Consider the following 19,005-nt stretch of genomic DNA (forward strand, 5'->3'; position numbering starts at 1 on the left):
ATTATATCTTCCCATTTCCGGAGAGATCTTGAAGTGAATACAGCACCGCTGTATGGATCAATGGAAAACAGATCTGAACTTTGTCCATATAATGAATAATGTAGTTCTGCATTCATCTCAGTATCTCCATCTGTTGCTCGTACTGCACAAACAACGGAGCCTGTAGGACAAACAAAAACAAATCCAGGATATAGGAAATAATATAACTGTCAAGTGGAAGTAAAAATGGAAGTAACGCTCACCTGGAGCCATCTCGGTGGGCACATAGGCCACATATGGGCTGTTCAAAAACTGGGGCCAGTGGTCGTTAATATCTCCAATGAGCACAGTAATAAGCACTGAGCTTGACAGAGGCTGAGTAGGATGCTTATCACTGCCGATCACCATCAACCTGTAAATGGCTACTGTCTCCCTGTCGAGGACATCGATTGTAAACAGCTCTCCAGATGTTTCGTCAATGGCGAAAGGCACATCGCGGTTCTCCATGGAATACCTAAAAGAGATTGAAATAGCTGATTATAATGTATAAATCAACATAATGTGGAGTGTTTTCCAGTTGCTCCTAAGCAGCATATTCAGCAAATACAGAAGAAAGAAATGTTGATCCTAATGATACTGAAGTAGGTCGCAGAAAAACATGTGTAACTTTAGCATAATTTCTCAAGGATAAATCATGGACAGTGTTACTTGTACCACTCTATTTTTTTTGACATTTTACCTTATTTCCCCACTCACACCCTCATCAATGTCAGATGCTGTTATCATGGCAAACACAGTGCCTATAGAACTGTCCTCAGACACTATGGTGTTGTAGACTTCCTCAGTAAACTCTGGACGGTTATCATTGTTATCATCCACTATGACATGTACAGTTAGAGTACCTGTTAGAGGTGGTAATCCTTTAAATGACAAAATAAATAATCAATTATCAAACAGTTTGTAATGACACTGGCAGTAAAAGGTTTACAGAACATAATATAAAGTTTATCGCATTTAAGCTTTGGTGTAAATCACCTGAATCAACAGCAATGATGGTAACAAAGTACAGTGATACCCTCTCTCTGTCCAGGCTGTGCAAAATTTTAAATGTGCCGCTGGAAGTGATGGAGAACAAACCACTATCATTTCCTTTCTGTATAAAATAGGTAAGCTGGCTGTTGACTCCTAAATCTTCATCCAAAGCTGAGACCTGGTTAAAAAAAGACAATCTACAAATTAACATCAGAACATTCTGTAATCATCATTCAGTGAACTCTTTGGTTAACAAGACCAGTAGTACCTGATGCGTTAGCTGAGAGGGTTCCTCCACATTCTCCATTACATGTATGGTAAGTGTTTCTGGAGTAAAGAGGGGTGCAAAATCATTGACATCCAGCACTGTGACAGTGATGGCTGCAGTAGCAGATCTGGGCATATTTCCCTGATCTACAGCTGATATGATTAAGGTGTAGTTTGAATCCTTTTCCCTGTCCAGTTTATCCATGACTGTGATGACGCCTAGAACTGTGTCTACCACAAAAGGAGCGCTCTGGGTCAATTTATAGCGTACTTGTCCATTTATCCCGATGTCTCGATCAAGAGCCTGAACTTGAAACAGGCTTGTTCCTCTGGGGGTGTCCTCTCTGACTGTCAGGCTGTAGCTTCTTTGTGAGAACTCAGGGTAATGGTCATTTGCATCCTCAACGTACACCGTGATATTCATACTGGTTGCCATCCTGGGTGAGCCTTTATCAGTGGCTGTCACTGTAATAGTTATGGTATCTACCTCTTCTCTGTCTAATGCATCCTCCAGGTATATTGTTCCACTTCTGTTATCAATGCTAAAAACTCCATAAGAAATGTTATTTAAATAATATAAAACTTCCCCGTTGGATCCTATGTCTTCATCCTCAGCATGTACAGTCATTATAACAGAATGAAGCGCAGTGTCCTCTGGTATACTGACTATTTTGGCTGACACAAACAATGGAGCATTGTCATTGATGTCATCAACCACCACAATTACACGTCCTGTGCTGGTGAACTGTAAAGACACAGGCTGGACACAGTCATTAGCTGTCACAGTCAGATTGTAGAGGGGTTGTCTCTCTCTGTCTAATTCTTTGTTCAGGCATAAATTACCAACTGGGTTTACAAAGAACACTTCCTCTTCATCTCCACCGACCACTCTCAGTTTCAAGTGTCCATTGTCACCTGGAGTGGAAAAGATAATACGTGGTGTTATGAGAAATTATAGAATGTCCTTCTCATAATGGCTAGGTGGACAATATATAAATCAAAGAACACACTGCACATTGCCGATACTAAGACCCGTTTGCTTCTAAGACTTTGTGCCTCCAACTAAACATGAATCTTTCAAGCAGCATTTTCAGCAATACCCAATCAAATAAATTAATTATCACAACAATAAACAAAATTCATGTCTAGATTGGACTTGCCAAATGTGGCATGTAAAGCCAAGGAATGTGTGAATATAAATTATGCCTTTTCACACTCAACTTGGAAGGTTTAATTTTCACAGTCATCCATGCTTTTACCCCCCACACTGCTCACCATGTACAGGTCAATCCAATTAATGGGGCTAAATTGTTCATTCCTGGGTACAGAAAGTGTATAAATTTTGATTAAAGAATAGCTATCATACAAGGCTATAACATCTCATTAGTTTTTCGCCATTCTGTGTCCAATGTAGGCAGGATTGTTGCTTTGACCCCTATTAATTGGATAGACCAATAAATCTTAAAAGAAAGTAGAAAGCATGAATAAATTTTAAACTATTCATGTAAAAAAATTTAAATAATAACATTCTTTCTCAAAAACATTAAAATGTGCTTTTAGCTTTATATAAATTAAATACATTTACATTCACTAATTTGGCACATGCTTTTATCCAAAGCGGCTTACATTTCAGGAACAACATACAAACATCAACAAAGCATCAAATTCAGCATAAGAACTACAACTGACAATACATAGTTGTAAGAGCACTAATAAATACTAGTTAGAGCTACCACATATCGCATCAATGGGGTAAATACCTAGGGAAAGAAGTAAGAGTTAACAAAAAGTGCAATCAATACAGGATAATTGTAAGGGGATAGAAGAAGAGCACAGGAAGTGCATGTTAGAGGTTAGGAGTTAGAGGTGTTATAAGAGAAAGTGTTCTCAGAAGAGATGAGTTTTCAAGAGCTTCTTGAAGTTAGAGAGGGACGCCCCTGCTCTGATGGCATGTGGTAGCTCATTCCACCATCGTGGTGTCACAGATGAGAACAGCCAGGACTGAGATTGCTTTGTGTGTAAGGATGGCAGAGCCAGGTGGCATTCGTTGGAGGAGCGTAGTGGCCGAGAAGGAACATAACCTTGTATTATTGAGTTTAGGTAGATGGGTGCAAACCCAGTAGTAGCTCTGTATGCAAGCATTAGTAACTTGAATTTGATTCGGGAGGCTACGGGTAGCCAGTGGAGGTCACTCAGTAATGGAGTGACATGCGTCCTTTTGGGCTGATCAAAAACCAAACGGCTGCTGCGTTCTGAACCATTTGTAGGAGTTTCAACGCACAAGCTGGAAGACCTACTAGAAGGGCATTGCAATAGTCGAGGCGAGAGATAACCATGGCCTGTACCAGAAGCTGGGTGGCGTACTGAGTGAGGTAGGACCTGATTCTCCTTATGTTGTATAGAGTGAAGCAGCATGAACAAGAGACAGCAGCAATATAGTCTGAAAAGGACACCCAAGTTTCTCACCACCCTGGTTGGAGTGATGGTTGAGGAGTCAATTTGTGGTTTGATGTTGTGGTAGATAGATTGCTTGGCTGGAATGACCAAGAGTTCCGTCTTAGAGAGGTTTAGTTGGAGGTGACAAGCCTTCATCCATGCGGATATGCCCGAGAGACAGTCCGAGATCCGCGCCAAGACGCTGGGGTCCTCGGGCGGGAAGGATAGGTAGAGCTGCGTATTGTCTGCATAGCAGTGGTAAGAGAAGCCATGGGAGCGAATGATTGGATTCAGTGATGTGGTGTGAACTGAGAAGAGAAGGGGCCCTAGCACTGAGCCTTGGGTCACCCCTGTGGAGTGTTCTGTAAAGGAACTGAAGTTTCACGGTCACACACGGACTGTCTTGAAGGTGACACACATGTTCCGAGTAAAGGTTCCTGCCAAGCACGTGCCAGCTTCAACAGACGAAACCAAGAGCCCGGTGAGAGCGTTGAGTCCTTTATAACAGCGGTGCACACACTGGCCGAACACTGTGAATTTGGGGTCCTGAGAGAACAGTTAATAAGGGACCGAATTGTGGTCAGCATTAGAGATGCTAAGTTATCAGAAAGTCTACAGTTGGACGCTGATTTGACACTAGCAAAAGCTATTACAAGAGTGAGACAGAGTGCAGCAGTGAAAAAACAGCAGCCAGTGTTGCGAGGGACAGAGCGAGCGACCGGATAGGTTGAAGCTATACATCAAAAACACACAAAATGGCGCAAAGCAGCCAAAGATAAGCCTGATACAAAGACATCTGAATGCAGCAGGTGCGGACTGTCAAAGAAACATCTTTGGAAGGACTGCCCCGCCCGTGATGCAGAGTGCAGGAGTTGTCACTTTGTAAAGAAATGCAGATCGACTGGTGGGGTCCATGACATCTCAGAGGCACATATGGGGAGCAAATAAGAAGAGGATTTTGCTTTCCTTGGAGAAGTGGGCTCTGAGGGAGAGGACAAGTGGATAGAGACAGTGCAGTAAAATGGAGAAGCAACTGTTTTCAAATTGGATACTGGAGCAAATGTTACAGCAATTCCAAGCAGCAGCTACTCCATTAAAAAGCATGGGACACTGCAACTGCCACTCAAAGTGCTGTATGGACCAGGAAACTACAGACTAGAAGTAAAAGGACGCTTTAAAGGTGAGCTGAGTCACAAAAAGGTAACAACAGAACAAGACATTTATGTTGTTGAAGGTTTGACTAAGGCGCTACTGGGCCTTCCTGCTATAAAAGCACTCAAGCTAATAAGGCGTGTCCACATTGTACAAGCCCGGCAAGAGGATTTTAAGACTCAGTGTTTTCTGGATTGGGAAAATTAAAGGAGCCCTACAAAATAGAACTGGAGCCAGGTGCTGTCCCGTATGCTCTGTCATCCCCACGCCGCCTGCCTCTACCACTGCGAGACAAGGTGAAGGCGGAGCTGAAGCGTATGGAGGACATGGGGGTGATTTCAAAGGTGACCCAGCCCACACCCTGGTGCGCAGGCATGGTTGTGGCGTCAAAGGCTCAGCCAGGAAAGATTCGGCTGTGTGAAAGAGCGACACTAACGTTAGCAGGAGAGCTGCTTCTCAGAAGCCAAAGAATCGTCATTCCCCACGACATGAGACAAGAAATCCTCAACAACCTCCATAGTGGCCATCAAGGTATTGTCAAGTGCAGAGCGAGAGCACGCCAGTCCGTCTGGTGGCCAGGACTGTCTGTACACATCAGTCAGCTGGTGGAGAACTGTAACACATGCTCACAGCACAGGGCAGAGCACAGAGAGCCTTTGCTGACCACCCCGGTACAGGAGAGACCCTGGCAAAGAGTGGGTACAGACTTCTGGGAGAAGAAGACTTATCTCCTTATAGTGGATTATTTCTCACATTATATCAAAGTTGACCACCTCCACATTGCCTCAGCCAACACAGTCATTGCAGCTCTGAAAGAAGCATTTAGCCGCCACGGGATACAGGACACAGTTTGTCTGATAATGGACCACAATACAGCTGTGAATTGTTCAGAGACTTTTCCACAGAGTATGGGTTTACGCACATCACCAGCAGCCCAAGATACCCGCAAGCAAATGGAGAGGCAGAGCGTGCGGTGGCAACCATAAAAGGACTGTGGAATGGAGGAGGTGAGAAACTAAAAGCTTTGATGGCATATCGAGCCACACTTCTGGAGTGTGGTTACTCCCCTGCACAACTCCTTATGGGCAAACAGCTATGCACAAGCATACCTCAGCTTCCAGCAGCCCTGCTTCCCCGCTGGCCAAAGATCAGAGGGTTCAAGAAGGTTGAGAAGCGGCTGAAAGAAAAACAACAACTCCGCTACAACATTGTGTCAAAGAGCCCGCCTCCTGCTGCCTTTGCAGTCCTTTTGAAAGTGGTCAGGAATGTTTCTGAAGCCAGAGAAGTATTTATCACCATGGTAGGAGATATGGCTTGGAGGAGATTCGTAGGAATCGGAGGCACCTTTCAAGCACCTGTCAAGCTCCTTAAGTTTGCGGACGACACCACCCTCATTGGGCTCATCTCAGGTGGGGATGAGTCCGCCTACAGGTGGGAGATCAACGCTCAGAAGACAGTGGAGATGGTCGTGGATTTTAGAAAGAGCCCAGCCCCACCCTCCCCCATCATCCTATGTGACTCCCCAGTTACCACTGTGGACTCCTTCCGCTTCCTGGGCACCATCATCTCCCAAGTGGGAACTGAACATCACCTCCATCATCAAAAAGGCCCAACAGAGGATGTACTTCCTGCGGCAGCTGAAGAATTCAGCCTGCCAAAGACAATGATGGTGCACTTCTACACTTCTTCCATCATTGAGTCCATCCTCACCTCCTCCATCACCATCTGGTACGCTGCTGCCACTGCCAGGGACAAGGGCAGGCTGCAGTGCATCATTCGCTCTGCAGAGAAGGTGATTGCCTGCAATCTTCGTTCTCTTCTGGACCTGTACTCCTCGAGGACTCTGAGGCGAGCAGGAAAGATTGCAGCTGACTCCTCCCATCCCGGACACAAACTGTTTCAGTTTGTTCCCGGGGTTTGTTTCCTCCATCAGGACCAAAAGCTCTCGCCACAAAAAAAGCTTCTTTCCGTCTGCAACTAGCCTCATTAACAAGGCCCAGGTCCCCTTCTGACACTCCCCCCCTTGCAAATGATACAAATGTCTCTGCACATGTAAATACTGTATCATCTCATGTTGGGCAAAGACCTGGCACGTTGCACATATTTGTTGTTGATTGTTGATTTTATGTGTTATATTTTTATGTTGTCAGTTTATATATTTATATGTACACAATATTCTCTTCCATTGCGTTACTTCTGCATGGCACAGACGAATTTCTACATTTATTTATGTCAACTGTATGTTTGTCTACGTGTAGCACCTTATCACCACACCAAATTGATGTGTAAAACATTATTTGGCAATAAAGCTCCTTCTGATTCTTCTGATTCTGAGCAAAGGTATCAGCAGACAAGTTTGTTGGTGGTGGAGGAGGATTTAGTAGAACTTTAAAAGTGGAAATTTTAATTCCTTGAGTCAGAGGCTCTGCTAAATCAATGGTCATTATGAGGGGAGGTAGAGCGGAGGCTACCACTGATGCAAAGTGAGTGGGAAAAAGGTTGCGGCGTGAGATATAAGGTGCTGTTACAATGGGCTTTTCCTGTAGTCATACTGTGAATTGGATGAAATAGTAGATAGACATGTTTAGAGGTGTGATTGTAAGGCATTCGGTGGCACAGTTTCAGACAAGAACGAGGTCAAACACCTTGCCAGCTTTGTGGGTCGGGGAGCTGAGAACCCGTGTTGTTAGAATATTATGAATTTTATCAACAATGCTAATTACACATGTAGATGCTGCTTAAGATAGGTAAGGTGCTTTACCTATCTGATATATCTGATACATCTGTATCAGATGTAAGGCCAGTTCCTAAAAGTCATGGCCAGGGACCCTAAACATGCAGGTTTCTTTTTTCAGGGAGGAAACTCACCTGGACATTGCAAAAACCTGTTTTCTGCCACAATGTGTTTTTATTCAATGCCGTGCAGCATTTTGATCATTTTGGGGTTCTTTCTGACTGTTAATCATATTGCTTTGCATTGTAAGTGTTGATACCTTTGATCAATGATTACTTCATTGTTTTCTGAAGATACATATATGATGACATCTGCTCAATGTTGGATGAATGTTATATTTATAATGTAAGTGTAGTATTGCACTTACCATCATCTTTATCTGACACATTCAAAGAAAGGAAGCAAGTACCAGCCCGTGCGTCTTCCACTAATGACACAGAAAAGGTATCCTGACTGAAAACAGGGGGGTTGTCATTCACATCCAGGACATTGAAGTACACCCTGACACTGGACACCTGTGAATCCCCCTGCTGCACCACCACAGTGAGTATGTAGAATCTTTGTGCTTCGAAATCCAGTCTGCGGGATAATAGGAACTCCCCTGAGAGGGGGCTGAGGAGGAACAGGTTCTCTCCGTCATCCTCCTGCACCAAGTATGTGATAGGCGTGAGACTCTCAACCACTGTTTCCACCTTTCCCACAACTGTTCCTGTCAACACATGGATAACGCATAATCACTGGGTAATCTAGTAACTGTGGAATGAAAAGAAAACATTTTGCAACATTATTGCAAAAAAACAAAAAACTATCCTAAATATTAGAAGTGATTATATTATAAATCTAATATCCCAAGTTACATAATAATATTTCAAAAACTATCATGTAATGCTTAAAATAACTGCTGCTACATGTATTTGAGCCTAATTTACATGGGGAAAGGCCACAGATGACAAACCTGGTACTGTGTCTTCATTCACTTCAAATGAATAAACAGTTTTGGAGAAAGCCATCTGTGATCGCCATCTGTTCTGAGAGTGTAAGCTGACGGCACCATGCTTGGGCACAGCATCAATAAATGTATAATACCAGGAGGGAAGCGTATGCTGCCCTAAGACGCTATCTGCAAACTGCCTCTCACTGCTCACATTCCCTGTATTTCCAGATGAATGTTCTTGAGAAGATGTAGTAATAAACACCTGAGGAAAAAAAATAAGAAATGACTCTGAGTTTCTTGTTAAAGTAAAAAAAAAAAAAAAAATAGGCATAAATAGGCTACTTTTGAAGCATTTAAATGAGTTTTTATTTGTAATAGTACTACAGGGAGATTTATTTTCACCGTCTGTACATATTCCACATGTTTAAATGCACTGTAATCTAATAAATCTAATAAACAATTAAAATTAAAAACAGATTGAGATGTTGATCAGTTATCTCTAAGACCTGCTCTCACTGCTTCAACATATGAGCTAAAAGGCCAACTTACCAGAAAATTAAACAACGGAATTGTATATTTTCTCCATTGTCCAGCGGAGTCCATTATAAAGTTTGCTTCCTAAATTCCTCTTACTTCTTAATAATTGCAAAATCAAGCAAGAGAATAAGACCCTAAGTGAAACAAAACAGACATGGCAGGAAAAAGAAGTCCTGGAAACTGCACAGCATTACTTCAACACAAGACCAACAAATGGAAAACTATAAAAGCTGTCTCCATAGTGATTACTCAATCTTCTCAGCCTGTAATCCAGACTGGCACTCCCCTTTGACATCACTCTACAAAGCCTGCAGCAGAAAAAAAGTTCTTTTGGGGCTTCATAATGCAGCAGATTGAAAGTTTGTTGTCATTAGTTTCAAAAGAAAACATGCCTAATCATCTTTAAATTAACTTTAAATTAACACATAACCTTGCTTTATAAAATGAATCCAAATTCTGGGAAGGAAAAAGAATAGAGTAAGTAAAGTAAAAATAGAGTAATAATATACACCACAATGCTGAATCATTCTGTTTTATATTCTCTCCATGGAGTTTGCTCTTGAGGTTCCTCAATGTAGAGATGAAATGGACTCTTTGAACAGTTGCCTCTAGGAAAGTGGCCTAGGGGGAGCCTTTCTTGCTGCATGTCAGATACGGGATACATTCACAAACTTGTTCATTCAATGTGTGAAAGGAAAGAAAGGACAAAAAAGCTGCTCTGAATTGCAGGTTTCAATAGAGAGCTGACATGACAGTAGCACTGAATGTTAAAACTGAATTTAGATGAAAAGATTATTAGTGTAGCAACACAACAGTTTCTTAGAGCATTTTGTATGTAATTTAAAGTATATGACAAGCCTTGCCATAATATTGTAATTCTCTTTGATATTCATATTTTAAATACTGCCTCTTATGTGATTACATTTACCGAATTATTGTTACTATAACACATAATGTAACTGGTAAATAGGGGAACAGGACCACCATCATTACTGCTTCTTCACAGTTCTTTATATGGCAAAGGGCAAAGCTGCTGAGAAAACTCTGATAAATGGACATGTGAACCTCCTTTAAATGACTGTGAGGCCACTGTGACTGTGAGGCTGTCTCCAATTACACGCAGAGGGAACTCTATCCCAGCAAAAGACCACAAAAGGTCCCTGAATGGACTCACTGGGGAGGCATACAATACAAAGAACACAAAAAGTACTTTTCTATGGACACTTTAGTGAGACTAAACTAGACACACAACATGTTATGTTTAGGATGTGGCCAGTATAACTCAACCAACAGTTAGTATTCATCATTAAGTTACAAACTTACAAACACTACTAATTCTTATAGAATACTATTTATCTTGTGTGTCTGTGGCATGGATTGAATTATGCCCATTCAATAATATAATATAGTGACATTTAAGGACAAACAATATTACGCACTGTGTGTTTGATACAAACCTAAATTAAGGACTTAAGAGTGTAGAGCCCTGTGTGAAGCAGTCAAAGCCAAAAGTCAAAGATCTCTGTGAGCACAGTTACATCAGGTACATTACTATTAGCTATTTAAGCAGGCAGGCTTACTGGTCTTCCTAAAGAGAACCATTTCATGTTTTATTGCTCATTATGCTATGATTTAAGGGATATTATTTATAGTAAAATGTCCATAATTTCTGGTGAGTTCTTCTTCTAATTTTATTTGTTGAGCACGAGACAGAAGACAAAGTTCTTTGTTTGCAATGTTATGTGTGAAGTTATATTTATGTCTGACAAATGCTTCACCACCACAAAAGCATTTTTTGGTTTCTCATACATTCAGGTGGGCCGGGCACTTGTGTTGGCATGACACAATAACTAACTATAGTCTGAACTTTCAGCTGCATATGCTGTACAATTTATTTAACTGTGGCACCACCTTCTGGACTTAGGTTGCTCAAACTACAGTACAATAATTACCCAGTAATGACATGATTAAGTTTGGTGAAAACAGAATTGTCGAAGCCTAGCACAGCATGAAGTACAAATCAGGCATACACTCACTCACTTCCATGCAAATGTAATAATGCTGCAAAACACCGATTCATTAAGTATTTCCAAACTTTAGCCCCAATACTATTTGTAGAACAAATAACTCTGCAAAAGCTCATAATTTTACTTTCTAAAAAAACTAAGGCAATTGATTGGGTTCATATTATTTGCCGTTTCCTGTTCTGCTGGGCAAACATTTCTCTGAATCCAACTATGTATTGTAAATGTTCGAACACAACCGCGCGTAAAAATCTCATACCATTTATTCCTTACTTCAAGTTCAAAGTAGCTGTTTCAGTATAATTTGACAGAAGAAAGAGCTGGCATATTATCTTGCACTTATTCACTTGTGCAGCAATCAGCTGTACTTTCAAAATGAAAAGCCTCAAACCCCAGTGTTTCAATTATTTATGGGTATACTTGCTAGGCTTCATGTTCTACATGTTAGGTCTTTCATAACTGACTGGTTGCCATAGAGATGTTGAGATAACTCAAATCAGATGAAGAAAAAAACAAAACTCTTAAAAAAAATGACATTTATTGAAGACATTCTTGAATGTCGACAGCTGCATTTGATATTAGTGGTATTCAAAGAACAATAAAAAGACATTGGGACAGCACATAAAAAAATATTTTTCAAAGAAAAATACACTACCAACTTAGAAATCTCATTTTTGAGCTGTAACACCTAAAGACTAGTTACTTTCATACTGATTTGTAGTCCTCCTAAATTGTTACATAATATGGCAGGGATAAAGAACTACCACTAGAAAATCCCAAACTTAAGATATGTAGTGTTAACTTTACAAAAAAGGAGAATAGCACTGTACATCTTAAAAACATTAAATATACACATGTTCTTGTTCAATCCGACTTATTCTGTTTCAAGATGGTGAATTGAGTATATTAGGGTTATATGGCATAAACAAAACTTCAGGTCCTATCCCTATGCAATCTACTCATCATCCTCATCATCGTCCTCCTCCTCGTCACCCTCCTCTTCTTCATCATCTTCATCATCATCATCTGCTGCAGCAGCAGACGCTGAATCCACTTTGCCCTTGGTGCGGTAAGCAACGATATCCTGTGTAAAGCACAACAAATGTGTTTTAATGCTACAGGAAAACCTATTCTTTTACCATGTAAAAGAAACAAATATTTCAAGTTTGAACCTCAAACACAACGATTTTCAAATTTCACAAAAATAAGTCTAGCTTAGTATATTCACCTTGTCATATTTCTCCTTAAGCTTGGCAGCCTTCTTCTCATACGGCTGCTTGTTCTCTGCAGATGAGCTGTTCCACATTTCTCCCAACTTCTTTGCTGTGTCCCCAATGGTGAGTCCAGGATTCTCACCTTTTACCTTTGAGCGAAAGTCTGCGCAAAACAGGAAGAATGCAGACCTGTGGGAAAAGAACATGCCAGGGTTTAAGATATCATAATCCACTTAGCACTTACTGTCAAAACTAAACTAATAAATAAAAAATAAGAGTGTGGAGCAAGCTTATTATGGTACATACGGCGGTCTCTTGGGGGCATTGGGGTCCTTGAATCGCTTCTTCTTCTGGCCCTTGGGGGGAATGTAATTCTTCATTTCCCTCTCATAACGCACCTTATCTTGTTTGGCCATATCTTCAAACTTGCCTTTCTCTTTCGGTGACATTGTCTTTGGGAAAACAAGTTATATACTGCTTAAAAGAAAATATTGGACATTTATTTTGAAGAGTTGATTTAGAAGTAATTTATTTTACCTTCCATCGCTCAGAGCATTTCTTGGAGAACTCTGCAAAGTTGACAGATGCATCAGGATGTTTCTTCTTATGCTCCTCTCGGCACGTTTGCACAAAGTAGGCATAGGAGGACATTTTTCCCCTCGGCTTCTTTGGATCCTTTCCCATCTTGGATTACTGAGTAGAGAGAAAGAAAATGTAAATATGTTTTCAGAGAAATGCATCCAAGTCTACTCATGCATATTTCCCAGTCAATTGTCTACCACTTGCTTTGTCAGTTCCATCTATTGTTTAAAATGGGTGGTGGGAGGAGGATGTCCCAGGTGACTGACAACCCACTGCATTTCATTAAGAGGCCAACACAAGCTTATTTTAATACTACACATAAACGTTAGCTTACTGGTATTTTACTTCTGGCATATATGCAGTGTTGCAGTAACGTTACAGTGTTCGTGGTAAAAAAGCACACTGCACTATATTATCCAGTAACGTTAGCCTCCCATTGATATAACGTATGTAGATGAATACATTAGCTTCCACCGCCTTTGATTGTTCGCTAGCTGTTAGCCATTATGGCTCCGTTCTTGCTTTGTTTGATCTTCCTTTTAACGTTAGCATTTTAGCTAGGCTAGCTAGTTTTAGCCTTAGCAAGCTGGCATGTCACAGTGCTCATTTCATGAGACAATTATTAAAATGGCTGGTTAGATTGCTAAAACTTGCCAGGGGACTGCCGTCATCCGTTCTTCTAGCTTTTTAACAGTCAGTGGATTAACCTACATCCTATCTGGATAACGTTACTGTATATTTGATTTAGAATTTAAATTAAAGTGCCAGTGATCACGGAGAAAGATGCTCCGCCTGCTTTACCGCACCAGGTCTGCCTCAGCACCAGTCAGCGGTGTTAACCTACGTTCACCTTCTAGCTAGCGGTAGCTTTCATGATAGCAAACGGTCAGACCAACCAGCCACCATTGTCAGGCTGAGTTAGCAATTAGCTCGTCGCTGTTAGCTGGTAACACATTAGCGGACGTTACGATAAGCCTAACGTATTAGTTAACTTGGTCGTTGGGGGAGTTATGCTTGGCTTTGTTTTGGTTACAATGTATGGCCACAGCTAATGTCAGAGTTGGGTAACTACGTAGCTGAGTTAGCAAGACAGTGTTAAACATCAGCAGGAGCTTGATTATGTGTTAGCATCCTGTCCAGCTCAGTCATGCAACTAAACATGAAACCCTCACCGATGCACATTGTGCAAACAATAACGCAGCCCACTGTTTCATTCGTAACAGGCACACAATAGTCGCTTTTTTAATAAGTTAACATGTATGATGCTTACCCCGACAACGCTACAACAGCTCAGCTGTACGTCGGTAACGTTACGTCTCAAACAATGGGACGAGAAGCACCGTCAGTGCGCGGTCTTTTGGCAGTGAGGATCCCCGTGTGTTTATGCCGTGTGTTGGGCTCCGGCTGTCGGACATTGGCTGCCGTCAACTCCGTGGAGTATCTTATTGGACACTCACTGTCTCAGTCCTGCTTGGTTGTCCAAAACACGACGGGGCGATGGCGCTAAACTTAAAGTGCATAATTGTATGTGGGACTGACTGTTCCTAACTTACACGAGTACAATTAAGTAAAAGTTGATAAGTATTATCAACAAACTATAGCCTACTTAACACGCATTTAGAGTGTATTAATGTTATAGGTCTATGGTTATATGGTGGTAACGTTATATAGCCACTGGTTTATCTTTATTTGTGCATTTGCATTAGTTTGAACTTACATATTTGGAAGATATTAAAATAATAAATTGTAAAAAGAGGTCTCCTGAAATAAAGAAGTGTATGGGGTCCAAGAATTTGAACTACTTTATATACAGTGTTGGGCAGTAGCGTAGCTAAAAGTAGCGCCGTTACTAGTTTAACTACATTTCTCAGTAGCTTGGTGGTAGCGTCGGTATTTTCTGAATAAAATAGCTTTTCAGTAACGAAGCTCTTTTATTGACCGAGTAGCTCCACACGCTACATTTTCCCAAGCATTTCTGAAGGATCGGTAAATAACGCCACCGCCACACACGGACCTGTATGTGCAGCCGGCGGAATAAACTAGGCCTATACAGTGTATAGGTGTGTGTGTATAAATAGACCTAACTATAAAATATTAAAACATTTAAAGTAGCTTAGATGTAACGTTAACTAAGCTACTTTTGCCACATTGCTGTAGCTTAGCTTGCTACATTTCACTGGGGGGTAGCTTCTGTGTAGTGAAGCTTTATTTAATGTAGAGTAGCTAGTAGCTTAGCTCATTACATTTTCCAAGTAGCTTGCCCAACACTGTTTATATATAATCCAGCATTTTATAAAACGATCCCATGTTTTGTTTATAAGATGTTTATATGCAAAAGAACCAGTTATTATAGCTGTCAAATACAGTAAATGTAGTGTGATAAGTATTTCTTTCTAAAATATTGCATTGAAGATGTTATGATATTTAAATATTTGTATTGGTACTTATGGAAATTCAAAGTGTGTCATACAGCAATCATCAGACCAACAACAAACAAACACAGACAACTACAATACCAACACAAACATCACCAGAGTGCTCTACATAATATACTAAGGTGCAGCTTCTTGACACCCAGAGATTCTGTCTTTATTTTGTTGTTTTTTGTTTCACAGAATGTTTAGCAATGCAATACTGGTAGGCACAAATGTTCTGCGGGCCCGGGTGGTTTGTAGGGATGGCAATGGCACCCTATACCATCTGCCTGATGGTAACAGATTGTGCACGCTAAATAGGGGATGTGATACATCTCCAATAATTCCTCACCAATTGGGACTCACAGGTCATTATCATGTATATTTGCTGGTGTCCAGCAATCTTACTGGACTATCTTATACAGTTTATTTTTATTATTCACTGAAAATGTAAAATACCAGGCAATAGAACTACAGGTTAATACGCTTTCCACAAAGGAGCGATAGAAGAGGACCAATATATCTCTGTCCACACCAAACTGTCTCAGTTTGTACATAAAATATAGACGCTGCAGACCTTTCTTAAATAATAAGATCTGTGTTAAAATTCCATGACAGTTTCTCATCTATTATTGTTCCTAAGTATTTGTAATCATCTACCATTTCACTACCCTCCCCATACATAGTCATTTGTTAGTGGGTGTTGCATTCCTCAAGTCAAAAATTATTTCTTTAGATTTCTTGGTGTTCAACAAACGTAAACTGATGATGTGACCATTTACTCTTAACTGTAGTAGTCGCTCCATCATAATATGGGGTCTGATGGTATTTAATGAAGATGAAAAATCTACAAAGAGAACACGAACATATTGTTTATCAAGATGACAATAAATATAAAGTAGCATAAATAAAAGGGGGTCCTCTTATATATTATAGCATATAATGAAATTACCGCACTTAGTAACTGTATTTATTTACTTTCAACCACTGTCAGAAACAGCCATAATTTTAAAGGCATCTCTGGCTTGTTGAATTTTTAATGCAACATCTCCCCTACTGAGCAGCTCACAGCAGCCATTCAAATGTTGTAGGTTTCCATAACTACAGCACCAAGAAACATCCTGCTGGGATCAGCTCTCCTACTGTACAGGTTAAGCCAATGAAAGAAACTTTCTAATTGTTATACATACAGGCTCAAATTTAGCATAGTTGTCAAATACGCTTTTCAGCAAGCCAACCACGCAGTGAACTTCCTTCTGGAAATGGAAAGGGAAAGGTTTCCATTACACTAAACAACTAAAGCACAAGGTACCAACAGTTGTCACCAATGGCAACCAAAGGTAATTTTAAACCAAGGATATGTTATGCAAAGATTGAAAGAAACTTGTTAACCAATTTGAAAGTAACTTAATCTATGTCTAATTTCATTTAGCAGGCATCTTATTATTTTATTATATTTCTGTTACATCTTGGGTTACTGTAAAATGCTAGGTTTATCTCATTATGTTGTGTAATTAGGCTATTTGATTGATAGACTGGTATATTATATTGTATATTGTTAGTTGGAATAATTACACAGTATTGTTTTGTAATGTTGCAGAGTCACATTTTATTATAATTAATCTTGTAGTTATACTTAAATTTTAACTTACAGAATTGTAAATATTGTGTCACATTTAATGTCCATGTCCCCTCGCCTCAGGGTAATATTGGTTCATAGATGCTGCTTTAATAGTGAGTGTAAGACAAGCTTTTCACTGAGGATGGGGTGGGGTGGGGGGGTGGGGGTTGTAGCCTTGATTCTGGACACTACTACCTTAAGTGTAAGAGGTAAGAGGGAACTCTGAAACATTAACTTAGGTTTGTTTACCGTCTTGCCATGTTTTTTGTAGAGTGCAAACAGTCGTGGGATCCATATGAAACATCTCATGGAAGGCATTTTGTCTACCGGCCAAATTTAGATGCAGATATTCAGCTGTAAGTTCTATTTATTGGCTTCTTTTAAATTAATTGTCATGAATTTGATTTGTATGTTTGTTTGTGTTTAATTGTATGTCTACGTTGATACATATAGGTGCCCAAAGTCAACTTCATTTATAGACTCGTATTCACAGTCTGGACCTTTTGGTTCAACTGTGTACAATAAGGATTTTTGCTGGAAGCCAGTCTGTAAACCTGAATGCCTTCGCACAGGAACAGCCTCAGGGCAGAGGAGAAACAATCCACATCCCAGTCAGGTTGGTATTTAGGCTGTGTTAGCCTCAATTTTACATTTATAGTTGAATGCCATGCTTGACCTCTCACAGTGTATCGTAACCTTTAAATCAAGCTATTTTCCCCAAGTCTTTCATGATGTGGAGGCTGCCTAGGGACGCCGCACAAAGCTCTGTCAGCTTTTCTTGGAAATGTCCCCCATCTGAGGGGGAGATGCGTAAGGCCTTGACAGCACAGTACCGCTCCACCTACAGATGTGATTTCATGGGTATGCCTGTTAGTCTGTTGGTTCAGTCTTGTGTATGAAAGCATGCCAGAACATGCCTGAATTAATGACCTTCAAGCACTCAGGCATGTCCAAATCAAACCACCACTTTAATCATAATATTTCTGTCTACAGTGTATTTCCCTTTTTTTTTTAAACTTCTTTGATAGGTTATGATCATATTAATAATCCAGAAAGAAGACTTGTGCCTGTGCACAGCAGGCATGAAGTGCCTCTCCCTTTTGACACAGCGATGAGGGACAACTACCACCAGCCAAAGCAAAAACCTGAACTGCTGTGCAACAACACAGATCCTAATGTGGCCTGTTGTGGTATAGGTAAGCTAAAAAAATACTTATGTAAACATTGTAAGGAGTGCTTGCAATTCACCAAGTCTAATGAATTCTATCAATTAATTATCCTTTGTGTGTTGCAGTTCCAACTGTTGTGCAAAGGCATGTCCACACTCAGCAGAAAAGATCAGATTTGACAAACTATGACAGGTTTTGTGGAAAGAATGTCCCAAATGCCGCATGTGTGATAAAGTCTCTGCTACCCCCGGAGCTGCAGCAGTTACACAGAATTTTACCTGAGGAGGGTTAGCATCAACTTCTGTTTTGATCCTATAGCTGCTTACTGATTTTTATTTTGATAGGTAATTCCTGTTTTGTGTCTTTTGGCTTTGCAGAAAGGGCGGCTGTAAAAACAATTTTGAGTAAAGATGCATATCCGAACAACAGGGAGAAAGTGAATAAACTTCCAGCCATACTTAATTCTTGCTCACCAGAGTGGATATCAAGCTGGCCAGGACCTCCCTGAACCTTATTGCTTATTTTAGTAGCTTGTTTATCTTGCTTGATTGAGAGGTAAAACAATGTAATAAATTATATAGCATAATATATATAGCAAATTCATTTGCTATGTTTTTTTGTGTGGAACTTGTGTGTTGTGATATCTGCCTGATGAAAAGATATTTATCTGCCTTTATGTTTCATCAAGCCGTTATTGTGCTATCTGACATTATGGACATATATATATATATCACTTTTAGATTGTGAAATATTCTTTTCCAAGTATTTCCAAAAGGAATATTAATGAATTAATTTATTTATTCCCTTCGTAGTTGCAATGAAAATGTAAAACCGTGTCAGTATTTATGAGATGAATGAAACTACCTGAAAACTGTTACACTAATTAAATGATTAAAGTAAACTCTAAACA

At 40.3% G+C, this 19,005-nt stretch overlaps 3 protein-coding genes across 7 annotated transcripts; 1 reads left to right on the forward strand and 2 right to left on the reverse strand.

The window, feature by feature from the left end:
- Positions 1-5,959: 5,959 nt before the first annotated feature.
- On the reverse strand, positions 5,960-9,225 carry LOC123985356 (protocadherin Fat 4-like). The gene is made up of 4 exons (XM_046072835.1): positions 9,084-9,225; positions 8,556-8,796; positions 7,968-8,309; positions 5,960-6,003 (listed from the first exon to the last, which is right to left on the reverse strand). Exons 1-4 carry the CDS (start codon positions 9,135-9,137, stop codon positions 5,960-5,962), a joined length of 681 nt encoding a protein of 226 aa, XP_045928791.1. The 5' UTR covers positions 9,138-9,225.
- A 2,391-nt stretch (positions 9,226-11,616) lies between these two features.
- On the reverse strand, positions 11,617-14,314 carry hmgb1b (high mobility group box 1b). Of its 2 annotated transcripts, none has more exons than XM_046073463.1 (5): positions 14,162-14,314; positions 12,847-13,002; positions 12,616-12,761; positions 12,324-12,498; positions 11,617-12,179 (listed from the first exon to the last, which is right to left on the reverse strand). In XM_046073463.1, exons 2-5 carry the CDS (start codon positions 12,991-12,993, stop codon positions 12,051-12,053), a joined length of 597 nt encoding a protein of 198 aa, XP_045929419.1. In that variant the 5' UTR covers positions 12,994-13,002; positions 14,162-14,314; the 3' UTR covers positions 11,617-12,050. The 2 variants fall into 2 exon arrangements, with proteins under 2 accessions (XP_045929419.1, XP_045929420.1); XM_046073464.1 differs by lacking the exon at positions 14,162-14,314 and adding an exon at positions 13,546-13,698.
- Positions 13,578-18,793, forward strand: LOC123985688 (testis-expressed protein 26-like). Of its 4 annotated transcripts, none has more exons than XM_046073461.1 (8): positions 13,578-13,700; positions 16,535-16,645; positions 17,198-17,282; positions 17,380-17,542; positions 17,649-17,787; positions 17,955-18,122; positions 18,221-18,382; positions 18,473-18,790. In XM_046073461.1, the coding sequence occupies exons 2-8, from the start codon at positions 16,633-16,635 to the stop codon at positions 18,601-18,603; spliced, it is 861 nt and encodes a 286-aa protein (XP_045929417.1). In that variant the 5' UTR covers positions 13,578-13,700; positions 16,535-16,632; the 3' UTR covers positions 18,604-18,790. The 4 variants fall into 4 exon arrangements, with proteins under 4 accessions (XP_045929417.1, XP_045929418.1, XP_045929415.1 ...); XM_046073459.1 differs by lacking the exon at positions 13,578-13,700 and adding an exon at positions 16,396-16,455; XM_046073460.1 differs by lacking the exon at positions 13,578-13,700 and adding an exon at positions 16,431-16,449.
- The last annotated feature ends 212 nt before the right edge of the window (positions 18,794-19,005 follow it).

Source organism: Micropterus dolomieu, linkage group LG17 (genome assembly GCF_021292245.1).
Source record: "Micropterus dolomieu isolate WLL.071019.BEF.003 ecotype Adirondacks linkage group LG17, ASM2129224v1, whole genome shotgun sequence".
Taxonomy (NCBI): Eukaryota; Metazoa; Chordata; class Actinopteri; order Centrarchiformes; family Centrarchidae; genus Micropterus; species Micropterus dolomieu.